This window comes from Aotus nancymaae, unplaced genomic scaffold (assembly GCF_030222135.1).
Source record: "Aotus nancymaae isolate 86718 unplaced genomic scaffold, 86718_ANA_hifiasm-v0.15.2.pri h1tg000006l, whole genome shotgun sequence".
NCBI classification, from domain to species: domain Eukaryota; kingdom Metazoa; phylum Chordata; class Mammalia; order Primates; family Aotidae; genus Aotus; species Aotus nancymaae.
In genome coordinates this window covers 5,625,825-5,643,004 of record NW_026988417.1, presented here as the reverse complement: position 1 = coordinate 5,643,004, position 17,180 = coordinate 5,625,825, and the positions used below count along the sequence as shown (strand labels likewise).

General features: G+C 58.0%; 2 protein-coding genes across 3 annotated transcripts in view; one reads left to right on the top strand and one right to left on the bottom strand.

Moving 5' to 3' along the window:
* SORCS2 (sortilin related VPS10 domain containing receptor 2) overlaps positions 1-17,180 on the top strand; it is a 571,039-nt gene that overhangs the window by 238,642 nt on the left and 315,217 nt on the right. The gene's annotated exons all lie outside the window — the stretch shown is intronic.
* PSAPL1 (prosaposin like 1) lies at positions 2,445-4,025 on the bottom strand. Its single transcript, XM_012473518.1, has one exon. It carries the CDS (start codon positions 4,008-4,010, stop codon positions 2,445-2,447), a length of 1,566 nt encoding a protein of 521 aa, XP_012328941.1. The 5' UTR covers positions 4,011-4,025.

The window sequence follows — 17,180 nt, the reverse complement described above, 5'->3', positions numbered from 1 at the left end:
CCTCTCCCACAGCTGGGCAGTTACAGGGCCCTCCCCTGAAAAGCCTTTTCCAGCCTGGAGCAGCGGCTGTGGAGTCGTTTGGATGGACTCCTTAAGCCGCAGTCTCAGTGCTGAATGGCGATGCTGCCATCGGCAGCAGCAGGACCGTCCCTTCCTCCTCCTGCCTCTCTGCCTTTAGCCCCCAAGGCAGCCACCCTGCACAGACAGTTGCAGAGCACCTCCTGTGTTCTGGGCTTGGCACCAGTGCCATGCACAAGGGATGGAGGTGATTGAGGCCCTGCCACAGGCCTCCACAGCTTTGGTGGCAGATGAGTGAGTGGAGGGGTCAGAGGGCCCCTGTGGGGGTGCAGCAGGGCCGTGCTCAGGACCTGGGTGTGCAGTGGGACCTGTGGGGTCATCACGGGCAACCATCTAGTGGGGACGCATTCGGTCAGTGGGTCTGTGGGAGCAGCTGGTACCCAGGCCTGAGGGGTGGGTGGGGAAGAGGATGTGGAGACACCCTGCCCTGACTACCCCCTGTAGGTAGCTCTGGGGTGGGAGCAGGTGGACTGAGCTGGGTCACCTGGTGGGTGTGGTGCTTGCCCCCTCCTGGCCTCTCACAGGTGACCTCTTGGGGGATTTCAGGTCATGACACTGACACTTGTCAGCAGGTGTCCCCCCCCACTCTTGGCCAAGCTAGAAGAGGGCGGGGGCACCTCCTGGCAGGCAGAGGGAGAGCCTCTGGGGCTGCTCCTGGAGAGGGCGGGTGGTCTCGGGGGAAGAGGCAGGTACCGAGGCCGACAGCTTTGGGCCCATGTTTTGGAGTCTGGCACACAGCTGCCTTCCCATGGCCCATCCGGTGGCCAGGCACCACTGCCACCCCTTGCTGGCCGAATCTTTTGTGGGACTACCCAGCAGGCCCAGGCTTGCCCAGCCTTGCCCAGCCAACAGGGACCACTATTGAGGCATCCAGAAACTCAGGCCAAGTGTGCCTGTGTTCGTGGGGCGGTGGCCCCAGCCTGAGACGCTTACTTAAGAGTTTGGGTGTGGCCTCTTGGAAAACAGCACCCCCTCACATCCTGTCCATCCAGGCCTGCCGTATCTCTTGCTCAAGAGGAGAATTAATCCATGGGCCTCACATGAAATACCAGCTTCCACCCCTGGACCCATGTGTGTGGCTCCCGGATGTGTGAGCCCCTGCTGTGCGTGGGCAAGGACACTGCAGGGTCATGGCCAGGGGCTCTCCTGGAGGGGGACCGCACAGCATGAGCAGAAGCCACAGGGCACTTGAACCCAGCTGGAAGCCCTGGAAGCCCCAGGAGGCTTTTTGCCGGGCCGGCGGGCACCGAGTCGAGGTGGGGGCACTGGGGCGAGGTGGTGGCTATTGTGCCAGCTCTGGGACCTGCGTCTTCCCCAAGAATAAGAACGCAGCACACATCATTTGGAGAACGCTTGTGGTTTATATAGCACTTGCACAGCCAGACTCTCCTGGGTGCCCTGCCGGGCCTCTGAGATGGGCTTTCTGGTGAATTGTATCGACATCCTCACGAAGCAGGTATGATCATCCCCATTCTACAGATTAGAAAACTGAGGCTTGGATAGCTGGAGGACTGTGCTCATCGTCTTGTCTTTGCCCTTGCTCTTCACCCCGCCGTGGTCACCCCAGACTCCTCCGGCTTTTCCCGGGGGCTTCTCCCTGGCACGTTTTGCTCTCCTGATTTTGAGCACACCCCAAGACTTTCCTTCTGCTTATTGCCAGGGCAACTGAGGGTCTGGGTTACAAGGAGAGAGAGGGACCCTGTGGCAGCTAAGACACAGTGGGGGAGGGGTACTGCTCTGAAGCCCAGCAGCCTGTGGAGAATGTGGCCAAAGCCCCGTACCTGTCCCCAGTAATGTACAGAGACATGCGCCTCTTGCATACACACTTGGCTGCCACCCCCATGGACTCCAGGTTGAGAATTTCTGGCCTGAGTGAGACCCAGACTCCCACCCCCAGCTGTTGATGAGAGGTAACAGCCCCAGTAGTGACTGGACCTCCACGCCTCCATCTGCCCCTGCCTCTGCTCACCCAGCCATGACCCCAGCCTGGCTCACAGACAGGCGCCCATCCAGCAGAGGGTAGAGGGGCACCCAAGGCTATGGCCAGATTCTCATGGGACCATCAGCAGTATCACAGCCTTGGAGACGAAGGGGCAGCCTTGGCTGCGTGGGGAAGCGGTGCACATGAGTTTGTTACAGTCCAGTAAAGATGCTTTCGAGGGCAAAGCCATGCAGCACAGTTAAGAGAGGCCTTTGGGGTCAGGAATGCCTGGCTTTGAACTTCAGCTCTGCTCCTTCCCAGCCTCCCTCCTTGGAGCCTCAGTTTCCCATTTTGAAATGGGGACAGGGAAAGCACCCACCTCATGGGGATCATGTGGGATACAGGAGCCTCCTGGGGCCTCGCTAGCAGGCTCTGGCGGCCGCGGTCATGCGTGCTCCCCGGCGTGGAGGGGCGTCTCTTCCCATACGTGCTTCTGGCAGTGGTCCACGGCATTGCACAGCTTGGCAGCCTCCTGGCTCCTGCACCAGAAGCTCGGGCCCAGGGCACACTGGTCAGTGCCCAGAAGTGGGGTCCTGGGGCCGTGGCAGGCCCCCACCTTTTTGCACACGGCCAGGGGGTCCATCATGTCCATGAGACTCTCGATGAGCACGGGCTCGTACTGGGCGACGAAGCGCTTGCACTGGATCATGTAGGGCAGAGGCAGGAGGCTGCAGCCGCCCTTGAAGGCCATCAGGATGTCGCGCTTGGTGCTCTTGCTCTCTAGGTTGTTGGAGGACACCGTGAGCAGCCTCTTACACCCATTGCAGAAGCTGCCTTGGTTCTCTGGGTCCCACTCTGGGGATGGCACGACTGCATGGGCTTCATGGACTGCCCGCGCCCGCCTCTGGTTGCCACACAGCCGGATGAACTTGCACACCTTCTCTGGGGTGATTTTGGCCACAAGCTGCACCAAGGGGGGGCTGTAGGTGTCCACCAAGATGACGCACTCCTTCCTGATGGAGGCGGGCATTACCGCGCACACGCGCTCCAGGGCGTGGGTAATCATGAGCTCAGAGCTGTTGGACATGAGCCAGCTGTCCAGCTTCTGCACCACGTTCATGCACACCTCACAGGTCACGCCGGCCTGCATCTGCATCTCGCTCTGTTTCCTCAGCAACCCCAGCTCCAGCGAGGGGACCCCGTCCACGGCCACTACTTGAGTGAAGCGGGCAGGAGCCACTAGCTCCTCACAGAATCCCCCCTTCTCGCAGACCTCCCTCGGCGGGAGCAGCCTCAGTGCTTGCTCAGCAGGGACAAAAAACTGGTGGAGGTAGTTCCTGCAGAGGACAGCCAGGCCAGGCCCCACGGACTCACACTGCTCCTCCCAGTTCAAGTCAGCCAAGGTCAGGTTGGCCCGGACAGCATCCTGGAGTCGGGAGACCTGCCGTACGCAGTCTTGGCACAGAGCTCCTTCAGGCACCTGTGGAGGGTGGAAGCTAAGGGGCCCGTCGGCCACGAACGGAGCCGCAGCCTCGGAGATGTCCTCTTTAGAGAGCGGCCCCCGGGTGGCCAGGTGCCTCTGCAGCGGCTCACAGAGGGTGAGCGCCGTGCACACCTGTGCCGGGGCGCTGTCCGGGGCCCCGCGGAGCATGTTCAGGATGGCTGAACTGTGGGCGTCCACCATCCACTTGCATCTGGCTGAAGACTCCTGGCTGGGGAGCCACTCACAGGCCTTCATCACCAAAGTCAGCATGTCAGACTCCGTGGCGTCAGGGTTCAGCCCGTTGCCTGCGGCAGCTGCTATGTCCTGGCACAGGTCGCAGGGCAGAGATTTCACGGTGGGCTTGTTCCATACGGCCCCTTGGCAGTACCCCACGGCCCCGCACCTGGCAGCTGCCTGCAGATCCTGACACCATACCACCGAGCCCTTTGCACACCCCTGGGGGCCTGAGGTGGTGCTGGCCATGGCGGCCCCCAGGAGGCTGGGCAGGAGGAGCAGGGTACACAGCATGCTGCCCCAGGGACTCTCTGTCTCCAGAGCACCCAGCAGCGGCTGCTGCTATAAACCCAGCTCTCCTGCCTGGCCCAGGAGGAGGCGGAGAAGGGCGGCCCCACCTCCTGGCCACTCCTGCTGCCTGACTCACACCCTGCGCCCTGGGGTTCCTGGCCTCTTCTGCTTCGCTCTTGCAGTGCCAGGAACACCATCCCTCCCCTCTTCTCCCTTGGATAAGATAAACTCTTACTGGTTTTCCGAGCCTAGCTGATATGTGAATGAAGCTTGGCTCTTAGGCCCTTTCCCCAGGAAGCCCTCCTGGCATCCCCCACCCTCCCCTACCTGCATCCCCCATCCTCCCCCACCTGCGTCCCGCACCCTCCCCCACCTGCGTCCCCATCCTCCCCCACCTGCGTCCCCCACCCTCCCCCACCTGCGTCCCCCACCCTTCCCCACCTGCGTCCCCCACCCTCCCCCACCTGCGTCCCCCACCCTTCCCCACCTGCGTCCCCCACCCTCCCCCACCTGCGTCCCCCACCCTCCCCCACCTGCGTCCCCCACCCTCCCCCACCTGCGTCCCCACCCTCCCCCACCTGCGTCCCCATCCTCCCCCACCTGCGTCCCCACCTGCGTCCCCACCCTCCCCCACCTGCGTCCCCATCCTCCCCCACCTGCGTCCCCATCCTCCCCCACCTGCGTCCCCCATCCTCCCCCACCTGCGTCCTCATCCTCCCCCACCTGCGTCCCCCATCCTCCCCCACCTGCGTCCCCACCCTCCCCCACCTGCGTCCCCCACCCTTCCCCACCTGCGTCCCCCACCCTCCCCCACCTGCGTCCCCATCCTCCCCCACCTGCGTCCCCCAACCTTCCCCACCTGCGTCCCTCACCCTTCCGCCACCTGCATCCACCACCCTCCTCTGGCTGCAGTAACTCCTGGGGTTCCCTTCCCTGAAGCTCGCTGTCCTCTCCTGACTTGTTTGTGTGGCCTGGGTCCTCTCCTGGAGTGTGAGACCCCAGAGGAGTCTCTGGCCCCATTCTGGGAAACACAGAAAGGCTTCCTCTGCTTCATTTGCGAGGAGATTGAATGAACCCAGTGACTGGCCACCCCCTGGACACTGCTGTTTTCTGATTGGGCCTCGGGGTCATGTGCCCGGCTGGGGTTCCACACTTGGCTGTGTCACTCCCTGGCGATGCCTTTCAGGGAGTTAGTCTTGTTGAGCTTCGGGTCTTCACCTGTGAAGTGCAGGAACGGTAGACCTCACCACCATGCCGCAAAAGCCACTTGCAAACCCAGCTCCTGAGCCCAGCCGGTTTCTTCATTCTAGAAATGTCGATCAAAGGCTGGGTGTGGCTGGTCTGTAGTAGGCATGCATTCAGTGTTTGCCGAAGGTACACACACAAAAGGGGTTTGTTTTCATTTCCGTGTCATCTGTTATCTTTTTCTTCTTCCTTCGTTTTCAAAAGTTCTTGGGCAAGAGAGTCAGGTGGGTGAGCACTCACAGGCACCTTGCTTCGGGTCCTGTTCATTGAATGGAGAATTCTAGAGTCAGCCTCGCCTCTGGCCTAATTGCCACACAGCCAAGGAGTGGGCAGGCCAGAGGCTTGTTGGCAGGGGGCTCCCATGGCCCTGCACGTGGGTGTCCTCAGCTCAGCTTCCTGGGCTTGGGTGCTCCCTAGGAACATGCTTCCCAGTTATGTGGGTCAGGCAGCCTGGCCTGAAATTGCAACAGCTGCACATGAGGAATGTAATCGGGCAGGGAGCGCCCCATCGGCCCTGCTGCTGGGCCAGGGATCAGGAAGAGAGGATGGAAAAGAGGATTTGCTGAGTTCCTGAAGTGACTTCTGAGGACTCTGATTGCCGGGGACCAGTGGAGGGGACAGTCTTAGGGAACAGGTGAGGCTGGGTGTGCTCAGCTGCAGGGTGGCAGCTGGCCAGCACCTCCAGGTCATACCCCAGGTGGGGCTGGAGACATGGGTGTCCTTATCTAGACTTGGCTCAGGCAAGCGCATGCTGATGCATTTCTGCAGGCTTGTGATGTGCCTGCCATTCATTCAGTCTCTCGCCTCTGGAGTCAGACATTTCCGGGGCACCCACTCGCATCCTACGAGGACTTTGAGCACCAGGCTGCAGCAAACAGAAGGCCCTGCCCCTCGGCGTGAACAGGGCTGCATGCCAGACTTCCTGCACGTCCCTTGAGACCCAGTCCCCACGGCGATGCCTTGGTCTCCTGCACTGAGGGGCTGTGACCCAGGAGGCCAGAATGTCCTCCTCATCCTGACATCCCTGGAGCCTAGCACAGTGCCCCCGTAAGGACGTGCTTCTTGGCTCAGCATCGTCTTTGTAAGTTGGTCCATGCTGCTGTGTTTAGTAGTAGAGCCGACATTCTCATTTCTGGGTGGAATTCCACTGGGCAGGTGGAATGCACCACTGGGTCCTGGGCGTGTATGAATTAGGTCAGTACACCACGATGTATTTATCTACTCTACCCCTGATGGGCCTTTGGGCCGATTCCACGGTGCCCCGAAGGCTCCTGTGTGTGCTTCGGGATGCACACGTCTTCTCTGCAGGGTTCTAAGGAGGAGCGGTGCTGATAGTGCATGCGTGGTGTGTGTGTTGAGCAGATTCTGCTGGATATCTGCTCCAAAGTGGTTGTGCCCGTTCCCACTCCCCTCAGCAGCATTTGAGGAATTCCGATTGCTCCATGTCTGTTTTGTTTCGGGGGGTGGGTGTTTTGCAACACCAACAACTGATTCTTACAGATGCCAACTGGGTGCCCTATAATTCATTTCAGTTCTGACTCCAACAACCTGGAGTTAGCACAGGGCCCACAGGTTAAGGGCTCAGCCCCTCCTTTAGACATTAGTGATCACAAGTCCAAGGCTGCTGCCCACACTTCTGAGGAAGTGGTTCTAAACCGGGGGTCCCGTGACCCCATCCTCAGGCCTGACAATTCTCTGGGGTGGCTCACAGAACAGGAGGCCCTTTGCTTACCTTTCTTATTTATCATGAAAGCTATGACTCAGGAAGTCACACACAAGGCAAGGACTAGGGGGCCAGGGTGCCCAGCTCCCACGCCCTCTGAGGGTGCCACCCTTCCCACGCCTCCATGTGTTCCCCAACCTGGAAGCTCATCAAACCTCATTGTCAAAGAGTTTCTCTAGAATTTAATCTCCAGCACCCCCCACCCCTTTCCAGAGACCAGGGGGTGGGGCCGGAAGTTCCAGTCCTCGAATGGCTTGGCCTTTCTGGTGACCAGCCCCAGCAGAGGCCATCTACGGGCTCCACCCTAGGTCACCTCATTAGCATAAATTCACGTGTGATCAGAGGGGCTCGTTATGAATAACAAAATACACTTCCGTCACTCAGCAAATTCCAAGGGTTGGAGCTCCGTGCCAGAAAGTGGGATAAAACCAAACACATTTCTTTTTATACCGTGGGGGGATGATGTTGGATTAGAGGATGTTTGCACGAATGGTGCAAGGCACTCCGAGCACCTTTACCCAGCACACCTGCCCGCTTGCCCCTCCCTCCTTTCCTCTCACCTGTCTGCCTGCCTACCTAGCCGCCTACCTGTCTGTCCACATACGTACGTATTTGCACATAATTTCTTCATAACCTTGGAGCGTGGGTGAAGACAGACATTGCGTCTCTTTACCCCACTTACTTTGTACCTGTTTCCTGAGGACCAGGACATTCTCTCATAACCACAGTGCATTTATGGAAATAAAAAATCGTAGTGTGGATACGATACTAGAATTTAGCTCACAGCCCAGTTCAGCTTCACCAGCAGCCCCAGTGCTGCCCCACGTGGCGCTGATTTCCCAGGTCCAGCCCCAGTCCAGGCTCACACGATGCAATTCCTGGTCGTGGCGCCTCAGTGGCCTTCCAGCGGGAGCTGATGGTAGACTTGTGTTGTCTTTCGTGGCACTGGGGAACCGGCTGGTTATTTTGTAGAATGTCCCTCTGTGCAGGTCTGGCTGGACTTTCCTCATGACCAGGCCCAGGTCGTGTATCGTATGGAGAGGCATTGATGATTTATCATATCGTCAGTTGTCAAGATCAGACCCAGGTCATGCATCGTATGGGGAGGCATTGATGATTTATCAGCATTCATGATCTTTGATCACTAGGATGAGATCTACCAGTTTCCTTCTCTGTAAAGTTATTTCCCTCTCATAATTAATAAGCAATATTTAGAACGGTGTTTTGAGACTGTGTAACTATCTTGTTCCGCATCAAATGTTTATGCACTTATTTGAGCACCTGCCCGGCGTTTTCTAGCTCTGTCTTCCTTCCATATTGATTAGTTTGTATTCTTCTGTGAATAAAAAAGCTTTATCTTCTCCCCTTCCTCTCTCCTTCCTTCTGTTCCCTTCTCCTCCCTCTCCCTTCTCTTTTTCCTTCCTTCCTCTTTCCTTTATTTTTTAAAGGAAAGACTCAGAAATTTAAACTCCATGTTTATTATTTTTTACTTTCTTATGTTAAAAAAAATTTAATAGACTAAAACCCAACACACCTGCCCCACTTGCTTTGAGGTTCTCACCACCTCTCCCTCCTTTCTTTCCAGCTACATAGCCACCTACCCATCTGTCCACGGACATATATATATTTGCTCCTACTTTTTTCATATCATTGTTTTTGATGCTTAAATTGTCCCAGATGTGATCGGTGGGAGCCCCCTCAGGCGTCATTTGGCACTTCTGTACTTCCTGGCACAGGATATGTTCCAGGCTTATCTTTTGCATTCCTTGAACCAGCCCTGGAATCAACCTGTCCTCCAGGGAACACGATGTTTAGGAACCAAGATCTGGATAGGAATGTGCTCACTGCTCCTGTGCTGTCATGCTTTTTAGGCCCTCTGAGTGAAACCCAACCTCTTCCTGACATGGGGTAAAGGAGGAAGGAGGGAAGGACAGTGTGCAGAGATAGAAACACAGAAACATTCACAGACATAGAAATACTGTATACAGATATATTATACACACACACACACTCACTCGTGTATTTGTAACATATTCATTATTCATTCATCCATCTATCTTCACAAGACCATGAGTTCACACTGATACCTCCAACACTCAGGGCGGTGTAACTCCCCTGCCCAACAGTGAGTGGCTTAGCTCCCATGATCTGTAACCTGTTTACCCATTACTGAACCCCAGAATATACCAAAGCCGTTTTATAAACACCAATCCATACCACTGTGAAGTGCAAACCCTGCTAACTAGCGCACTCTCTTGCTGTACATTTCTCTTTATTCTGTTGGAATAAATTTCACATACAGCTAAACACACACATCTTCACACCCCTGCAGAATGCACACCCCAATCAAGGGGCAGAATGGTCTCGAGGGCTCCCTCCCAGTTACTTGTCAATGAGAGCAAACACTTTTCTGATTTTGTTCCCACCACGGATTAATTTTGCCTGTTCTTGAACCTCATGTTGGTGGCGTGGAGCAGGAGGGAAAGGATGTCCCCCGTGTCTGCCTCTTCCACTTGCTGTGACGAGATCCACGCATGCTGTTCCCACAGCTGTAGGCTGTTCCTTCGCCTTGCTGGGCAGTGCCTCATGGTGTGGTTTTGCCACAATCTGTTTATCCACTGTGGGCTGGCATGGGGTGGTTTCCAGTTTGGTGTTATCAGTTTGGAGTTATTCAAACATGGCTGCTCTGAACGTCTTGGTGATGTCAGATGGTGTGCAGAATGTGTGTTTCTGTAGGGTGTGCACCTGTGGGGCAGGTGGGTGTGTGCTGAGCAGATCCCCCAGGACTTCTCCAAAGTGGCCACGCCAGCTGCCGTCACCCACCCGTGTTGCCGGTGCTGGTTGCTCCACATGGCTCTGATTTCACCCCTTCAGAAAATGCAGGGAATGGTATCACAGACGTTCATCCTCCACCCACACTTTAACAAATGCTACCATTGGCTGTGTTTTTTTTTTTTTTTTTCCTGGTAAACCCCATTTATTTCAAAAAGCTACGTGAAAGATATTCACATTTTCTCCCCAGGTAAAGGTTGAGCCTGGCCACAATGGAGTTAGGGAGGGTGGGAGGAGGCCACCTTGTGGGTGGTACCCTGACCTGGAGCCTGGGGCCAGGGAGGAGGGAGCAAAGAGAGGGGCTCTCTCTCCAAATAATTATTCTGGGAGAACAGAGCCTGCCTGCGGCTTGCTTCAAGGAGGGGTATCGTTCAGAGCGAATAAGGGAGGCTTTGATGTCAGCCGAGGGAGAGTGCAATCACTTACCCCAGTTCCAAGGCTTTGGCCCTTTCACCCCCATTTCACGATGGACCCTTGCGGCCCTGCATGCGGGAGGAAAGGGGTTGCTCTGTGTGCACAGCACCATGTGCTCCCATTTCTCTCTCTGAATGGGGAGGGGCCAGGTGACAGGGCTGCCTCCTTCTCCTGAAGCCCCATGGGGCTTGCCCAGCCTGCTCCAAAAATTGGGGCCCAGACAGCGCCACCCTACCGGTCCACCATCTCCTCTGCCTGGCCACCAGCTGCCTCCACTTGCTCCCAGCCCATTCCCATGCTGCCTCTCCTCCCCGCTTCCCTTCCTAAGTCTCCTGGGTGACGCTCCTGTCCCTTGCCGGGGGCCCGCTGTCATTGCCCGGCCACATGGGGCCTGGAGGGTGGGAATTATGGGTCAGTCATTTCACAAGCATTTTCCAAGCCCTGCTGTGAGCTGAGGGATGGGGACTGCTGGGTAGTGGGGCTCAGGGGGGTGAAGAGTGGCTCTTCGAGTTGGGGAGACAGATGGTGAATGAGTGAACATGAAGTGACTGCTGAAATGGCAGGTGGAAGGGGATTCCATGGTGAGAGAGGGAGGGGCAGAGGGGGTTCCATAGGGTGAGGGACACTGGGAAGAAGGGAGGAATGGAAGGGATTCCTTTTCTCCCAGCTGATTACCCTCCACCCCCTCCCCCAGCCCAGGTCACCCTCCACCCCCTCCCCCAGCCCAGGTCACCCTCCACGCCCTCCCCCAGCCCAGGTCACCCTCCACCCCCTCCCCCAGCCCAGGTCACCCTCCACCCCCTCCCCCAGCCCAGGTCACCCTCCACCCCCTCCCCCAGCCCAGGTTGCCATCCACCCCCTCCCCCAGCCCATGTCACCCTCCACCCCCTCCCCAGCCCAGGTCACCCTCCACCCCCTCCCCCAGCCCAGGTCACCCTCCACCCCCTCCCCAAGCCCAGGTCACCCTCCACCCCCTCCCCCAGCCCAGGTTGCCATCCACCCCCTCCCCCAGCCCAGGTCACCCTCCACCCCCTCCCCCAGCCCAGGTTGCCATCTACCTTGTCCTTCAGTTCCCCTCCTCTCAAGCGGGAGCCCACTGGCTCCTGGAGGGAGGGAAAGGTGGTGCTTGAGGGAGGTAGCCTTCACAGGTGAGTGCTGTGGTGAGGAGGACGGGGACCCCTCCTTCCTCCTGGGGACTCTCCTGCTCCCTGCTGACCTGCTGCCCCTATCTGGGACAGCCCCACCCCAGAAGTCAACCCTGAGACCGCGGTTTCTGCCCTGTTTCATGATATCAACAAAGCAGAGAGCAGCATCCCCCACCCAGGCCCAGCCCCAGCACGGGGCCCTTAGCAGTCACCCCAGAACTCCTGTGAGCAGTGTGGACGTTCCTCAGGCTGACGAAACAAGGTGCCACCGACGGGGCGGGGGTGTGTCCTGGGGGCGTCAGACGTCTGAAATCAGGGTGTCGCAGGGCCACGCTCCCTCCGAAGGCTGCTCGAGGATCCTTCCTGCCTCCTCCTGGGTTCTGGCGGGGCCAGCAATCCCTGCCGGGCTGGGTTTGCAGCAGCGCGGGCCTAGTCTCTGCCTCTGTCGTGGCTTTCTTCTCTGTGTCTCTGTGTCCAAATGTCCTTCCTATGAGAATACCAGTCATTGGATTAGGGCCCACCCAAACTGAATATGATCTCAGCTCAACTAATGACATCTGCAAAGATCCTGTCTCCAAATTAGGTCACATCACAGGTACCAGGGGTTAGCACTTGAACGTATCTTTTTTGGGGAGGAGGGGGCACAATTCAACCCTCAACTGATGGATTGTGGGCACTGATGACCTTGACCTTAAACTCGAATGTGGTTCAGATGCAGCCTTGGCTCTGAGAAGCCTGGAGGGGCCCCTGTGGTGCGGAGCGTCTGGGGTTAGGGCGGGCACCTGGTGTTGGTGGGCTCCCCAGTCTGGCTGCAGTCTGTAAAGCCCTCTGAGCACATGGCCAGGATGGCAGGATTGGAACCTCAGCTCCCTGGGCCACACAGTCCTGAGACACAGGGAGCTTTGGGAGCCAGAACTCCAGTTCCTTAGACCCTACAACCTGAAACCTTGGAAGACACCGAAACTTCCAGCCACAGTGGCCCCAACTCCAGGCACTTAGAAACCCTGTCATAAAGCTTAGCCTTGTCATAAGGCACGGAGACCCAGGCTCTGTGGCATCAGGACCGGAAACCACAGAAGCTTAGGTGTGGAGACTCAGGACTTTGGGGCCTTGAGCCCACGCCTCCAGAGTCAGAGACCTTTCCGGGGTCCCAGCACCTTGGTGTTGGGGGCACAAGTACAGAGTGCTGAGCTGGCTACGCGTCTCCCGTGCACCAACGCCTCGGGCAGCCTGGCTTCCTCCCTCCTGAGTCTGCCCGGCAGGTGGTTTCCCGCAAGGTCCTCCCCAGTGCGGGCACGTGTGCCTGCCTCTGCCTCACCCGCCCAGCTGCAGCTGCTGGCTGATTTGAACACAACAGGGTGCGATTTGAACGCACCCACCTGCCCCCAAAAGCCCCTTAAGCAAGCGGGAGTGCCTCACCCACAGGTAAACGGGCTGTCTCATCCCCACGGGCGAAGGTTGAGGGCTCATGAAGCGGGCAGAACCCCTCCTGTTAGAAGAGGGGAAACAAGCAGATCCTAAAAGCAAACGCTTGTACCACGTTTATTTGGCTTTATGTTCATACACGTATTCAGCAATTATTCACTAAGAGCCTACTATGTGCTGAGTGCTAGTCTAGGCGCTGGGAATATTTGAGTTACCAAAACAGACAGAAACCCTGCACTCCTGGAACTCATATTCTAGTGGAGGAAGCAGGAATTAAACAACATATGTAATAAGTTACCATACGGAGGAAAGAGATGAGTGAGGGAGGGGAACTGTAGCGCTCGTAAGGGGACTGGGTACGGGAGCGTGTGTGTTCAGGGAACACCTCTGTGAGTCAACAGAACATTTGAGTGTAAGCTTGGAGGAGCTGTGAGAGTCACGTTGGTGTCCTGGTGTGCACCAAGCAGCGAGGCCAGCCTGTGCAAAGGTCCTGTGGCAGGTGGGTGCAGGAAGAACGGGGGCCAGGAGACTTGAGCCGAGTGATAGGGGCGGGAGCAGAAGGTGCCACGGTCAGAGGGACCATGTGGGTGGACTCTGGCTGTTCCTGCAAGGGCAGTGGGGAGCCATGGCAGGGTTTTGGAGGGCTACCGTGATCCCACGGTGCTTCTAGAAGGATCGAGCTGGGGCAAGGCTGGAGGCAGGGAGTGTGCTGAGGAGGAGTCGGGGCGCCCGTGGTGGTCTAGAGGAGAGGTGGCTCAGGTGGGGACGGTAGGTGACAGGCTGCAGATTCAGCATCTGCTTGAAGTTAGATCCAGTAAACAGGATTTGCTGATGGTTTGAATGTGGCATGTGCGAGAAAGAGAAGAGTCAGGGACACACCAAACGTTTGTCCTGGGCCACTCGGACGATGAGCCGGAGGAGGGACCCAGGCAGGCAGACCTGCTGGCCTGTGGTTGCAACACCAAGTGCCTGATCCAGGGCTGGGAGCGGAGGGAGAGCGGGGAGCAGAGGGAGTGTAGGGAGGGACCCGGGACTGGGCCATCACTACGGGCGGTGAGAAGGAGGGGTCAGGGGAGGCCCAGGCTTGCGCGATGGGCTGGCTGTCTCTTCTTCCAGGAGGTCAGGACTGGGTTGGGACAGGCAGATGGGGACCTCAGGACTGACATGGTGAGGGTGAGGGCTGTGGGACATGCCGGCAGAGGTGCCCTAGGGACAGACACTTGGGACTTGGCAATGAGGACAGGACCTGAGGAGAAAAGTAGAGAAGTCACAGGCTCTGGCTGGTGTTTGAGGTTCTGAGGTTGGGGACATCCTGGGGGAAATCCGGGGGAGAGGAGCCAGGGATGACGGGGTAGAGCCGGGTCTGGAGGGGCTGCTGGATTTGCAGCCCAAGCTGTGGGAGGGGATCCTTGGAGGAGCACGAGGCCTGCTGCCAGGGAGGGATTTGGGCGATGCAGAATCACAGGTGCCCTCTATGAGTGTGAGAAGGCCTGGGGCACAGCGGCGGGTCCGTGGATGGAGAGGGACCGGGGAAGAAGCGTCAGTGCTGGACCCATTGGCCTCTGTTCAGGAGCAGAAGGCAGAACAGGGTGGAACAGAGGCCAGGACGGAGGCTGTAGGGAGGCCGGAGGTGGGAGGCAAGGGCCGAAACATTTCTCTAAGCTGCATTGCTCAGGATGCTGTGGCCCTGGGCTGGTCACTAAGCCGTCGGGCTGAACTTCCCTCAGGGTCATGGCGGACCCAACCCTCCCGAGTTGCTGGGAGCTGGATACTTCAGGAAACACAGGACCCCAGAGGGGCCCAGGGACACCCAGCTGCTTCTCCTGGTCGGAGCTGTCATCCCTGGGCCACAGGCAGCGTCTCCACTGGCCCTGGGAACAGAGGGACGGGGAACAGGTGCCCACCTGCCCAGCCCCAGCCTCGCACCTGCAGTTCCTCGGGCCAGAGCCAAATGCCTCGCAGCTGCTTTCTTTTCTTTTTCTTTTTCTTTTCTGTTTTCTGCCTTCTCTCCCTCCTCTCTTCCTTTCCTTTCATTTCTTCCCCCCCCTTCCTTCCTCCCCATCTTCCCTTCCTTTCCCTTCCCTTTTGGTTGAGCTTAAAGCCAATGAAAGAGCTCAGACTGGGGGCTGGGGGCGTGGCAATAAAGGAAGGAGGTGGGGAGGGGAGGGGAGGGGAGAAAAGAACCTTATTCCTCAGCAGAGCTGAGCATCAGTAAGCCTCTGATGTCACGCAGTGAGTTGGAGGGACACAGGCCCTCGGCCCCATGCCCCACCCACCCCAGGAACTGTGGGTGGCCTTCCGCACCCCCCCCATGGCACCTTGAAGCGGCATCTGCAGCATCAGGCTGGAGGTGGCTTCACTAGGGCTTAGGGCTTCAATACGTGAATTTTTGGGGACACAATTCTACCCATAGGGTCATCACTGAGTATTTGCGAGCATTGTGGGTACATGCTGGGGTGCGATAGGATGATTCCAATCAACTCAGATGCCCAGGACACTGCTGAGGGGCCGCCCCTGCAGCTGGCCTTTCCTGAGCCCTCAGGAGGGACTGAGCCTGCTCCTCTGTCCCCAGCGTGACCCTGAGCAGCCCTGTTGGGGTGCTGGGGGGTGGGATCCAGGCCTGGAGTCGGGGCATGAGCACAGGGGCCATGACTCCTTTGAGCCCCTGTTCCTGACACACAAGGGGTGCACCCTAGTGTGAGTGCCAGCTGTGCCAGGCATCGCTTAGCAGCGGCCACCAGGAGCAATTCTTCCTGCAGTGTCGTGGGGAAGCCCCAGGACGTGGAAATCAGGGTTCCCTCAGCTTCAGCCGGGCTGGCTCTGAGCCTGGCTCACCTCTTCATCCCCCACGAACTGAGATACATCTGGCGCTGGCCCTCCTGGCACAGAGGAGCTCAGAGAAGCCATGGCACCTTTGCTGACAAGTACTTCTCTCAGCTATAGAAGCGAGTCCCAGAAGGACCCCGTGTGCTCAGTTCTGGGGGCCAGAAGTCCTGGGTGAAGGTGTGGGCAGGGGCGATTCCTTCTGAGGCTGTGAAAGTGGCTGCATCCTCCTTGTAACTCCCTGGAAGGAGGTTACCGGGTAGCCGAGGGGAAGGGCGCTTAGGCCCAGGTGACTGAGAGGAGGTCAGCCATCCTGGCGTCCCCTGCCTGGGTGAGCTGACTTCTGCCTTCGTGCCTTGCCTTGTGTGTAAAGAGGGGATCGTGCGAGTGCCTACTAGTTAAAAGTCAGAACATCCGGCCAAGTCCCCGGCATGTGGCAAACCCTCTGTATCGTGTCCGTTTTACAGATGGGAACACTGCGGCTTAGGGAGGTTCAGAGCCAGGGCCGACCTGAATTCAGACCTCTGATTGAGCCCGTATGTGCACATGGATCATTTTAGATCCACAACTTCGATTTGGATTTTATTCCAGTTCTGGAAAGGGTTCTGTTTTGCAGGGAGAGGTAAACACGGAACTCACAAATAAGTCCATCCGCGCGTTGGGAATGCAGACCTCCAAACTTGGCTGCAGAGCATGGGGGTCCTCCAGGCTCAGGCTTGGGGCAGGACCCTGAGGAGGCTGCTGCTCCTGGAAGATGGAGCCTAGCATTTTGCAACTGCAATTATGAAACAAGCTACGACACAGGGTGGAATGGGGCCTGTGCCTCCCTGGACGTTGGACAGAGGGGAGCACTCTGCAGGTGGGTTTCAGGTTATTGAGAGGGGAAGCCCTGCGGACACAGCAGAGCCGATTCTCCCTCCCTCCGCCCCAGACGTGACCTCCACGCGCAGGTGGCTGCGTTCCCTTCCCATCTGTGCCTGCTCGGTTTTGCCACACGTGCCACTGTGTCACCAGCTGTGAATGTGCGTGAGGGGCTGACGCTGGGGACCGGCGGAGGCCTGCTCCGTGCCGTGCTCGGTGTTAAGTCTGGGAAATGTACCCCTGTAGATGGGCAGGAGTCCACTGTGAGAAGAGCCAGCACTGTGGCTGCGTCCGTTCTGAGGCACACTCGTGTTTTGTGCCCCGCACTGTCCTGCTGCTCCAGGCGCTGTCTCCGGCAAGCCAGCAGGGTGTGGTGCCCGGAGGTGGAACTGCAGTGCAGGGCAAGGGGCATCTGCCTCATGACCCAGCGTGGCCAAGGCGTGCTCAGAGCCCTGCGCCAGCCAGGCAGAGAGAAATGCCAGGCTCTAAGCTCCTGTAGTCCAAGGAAGGGTTTTGCTTGCCTGTCTTCCTCCCTTCCTTCCTCTTCCCTCCCTCCCTCCTTCATTCCTCCTCTTCCCCGTCCCTCCTCTCCTTCCCTCCCTCTCCCCTTTCCTTCCTCTTTCCATGTCTCCTCTCCTTTCCATCTCCTTTCCTTTCTGTCCCCTCCCTCCCTCCCTCCCTCCCTCCCTCCCTCCTTCCTCCTTC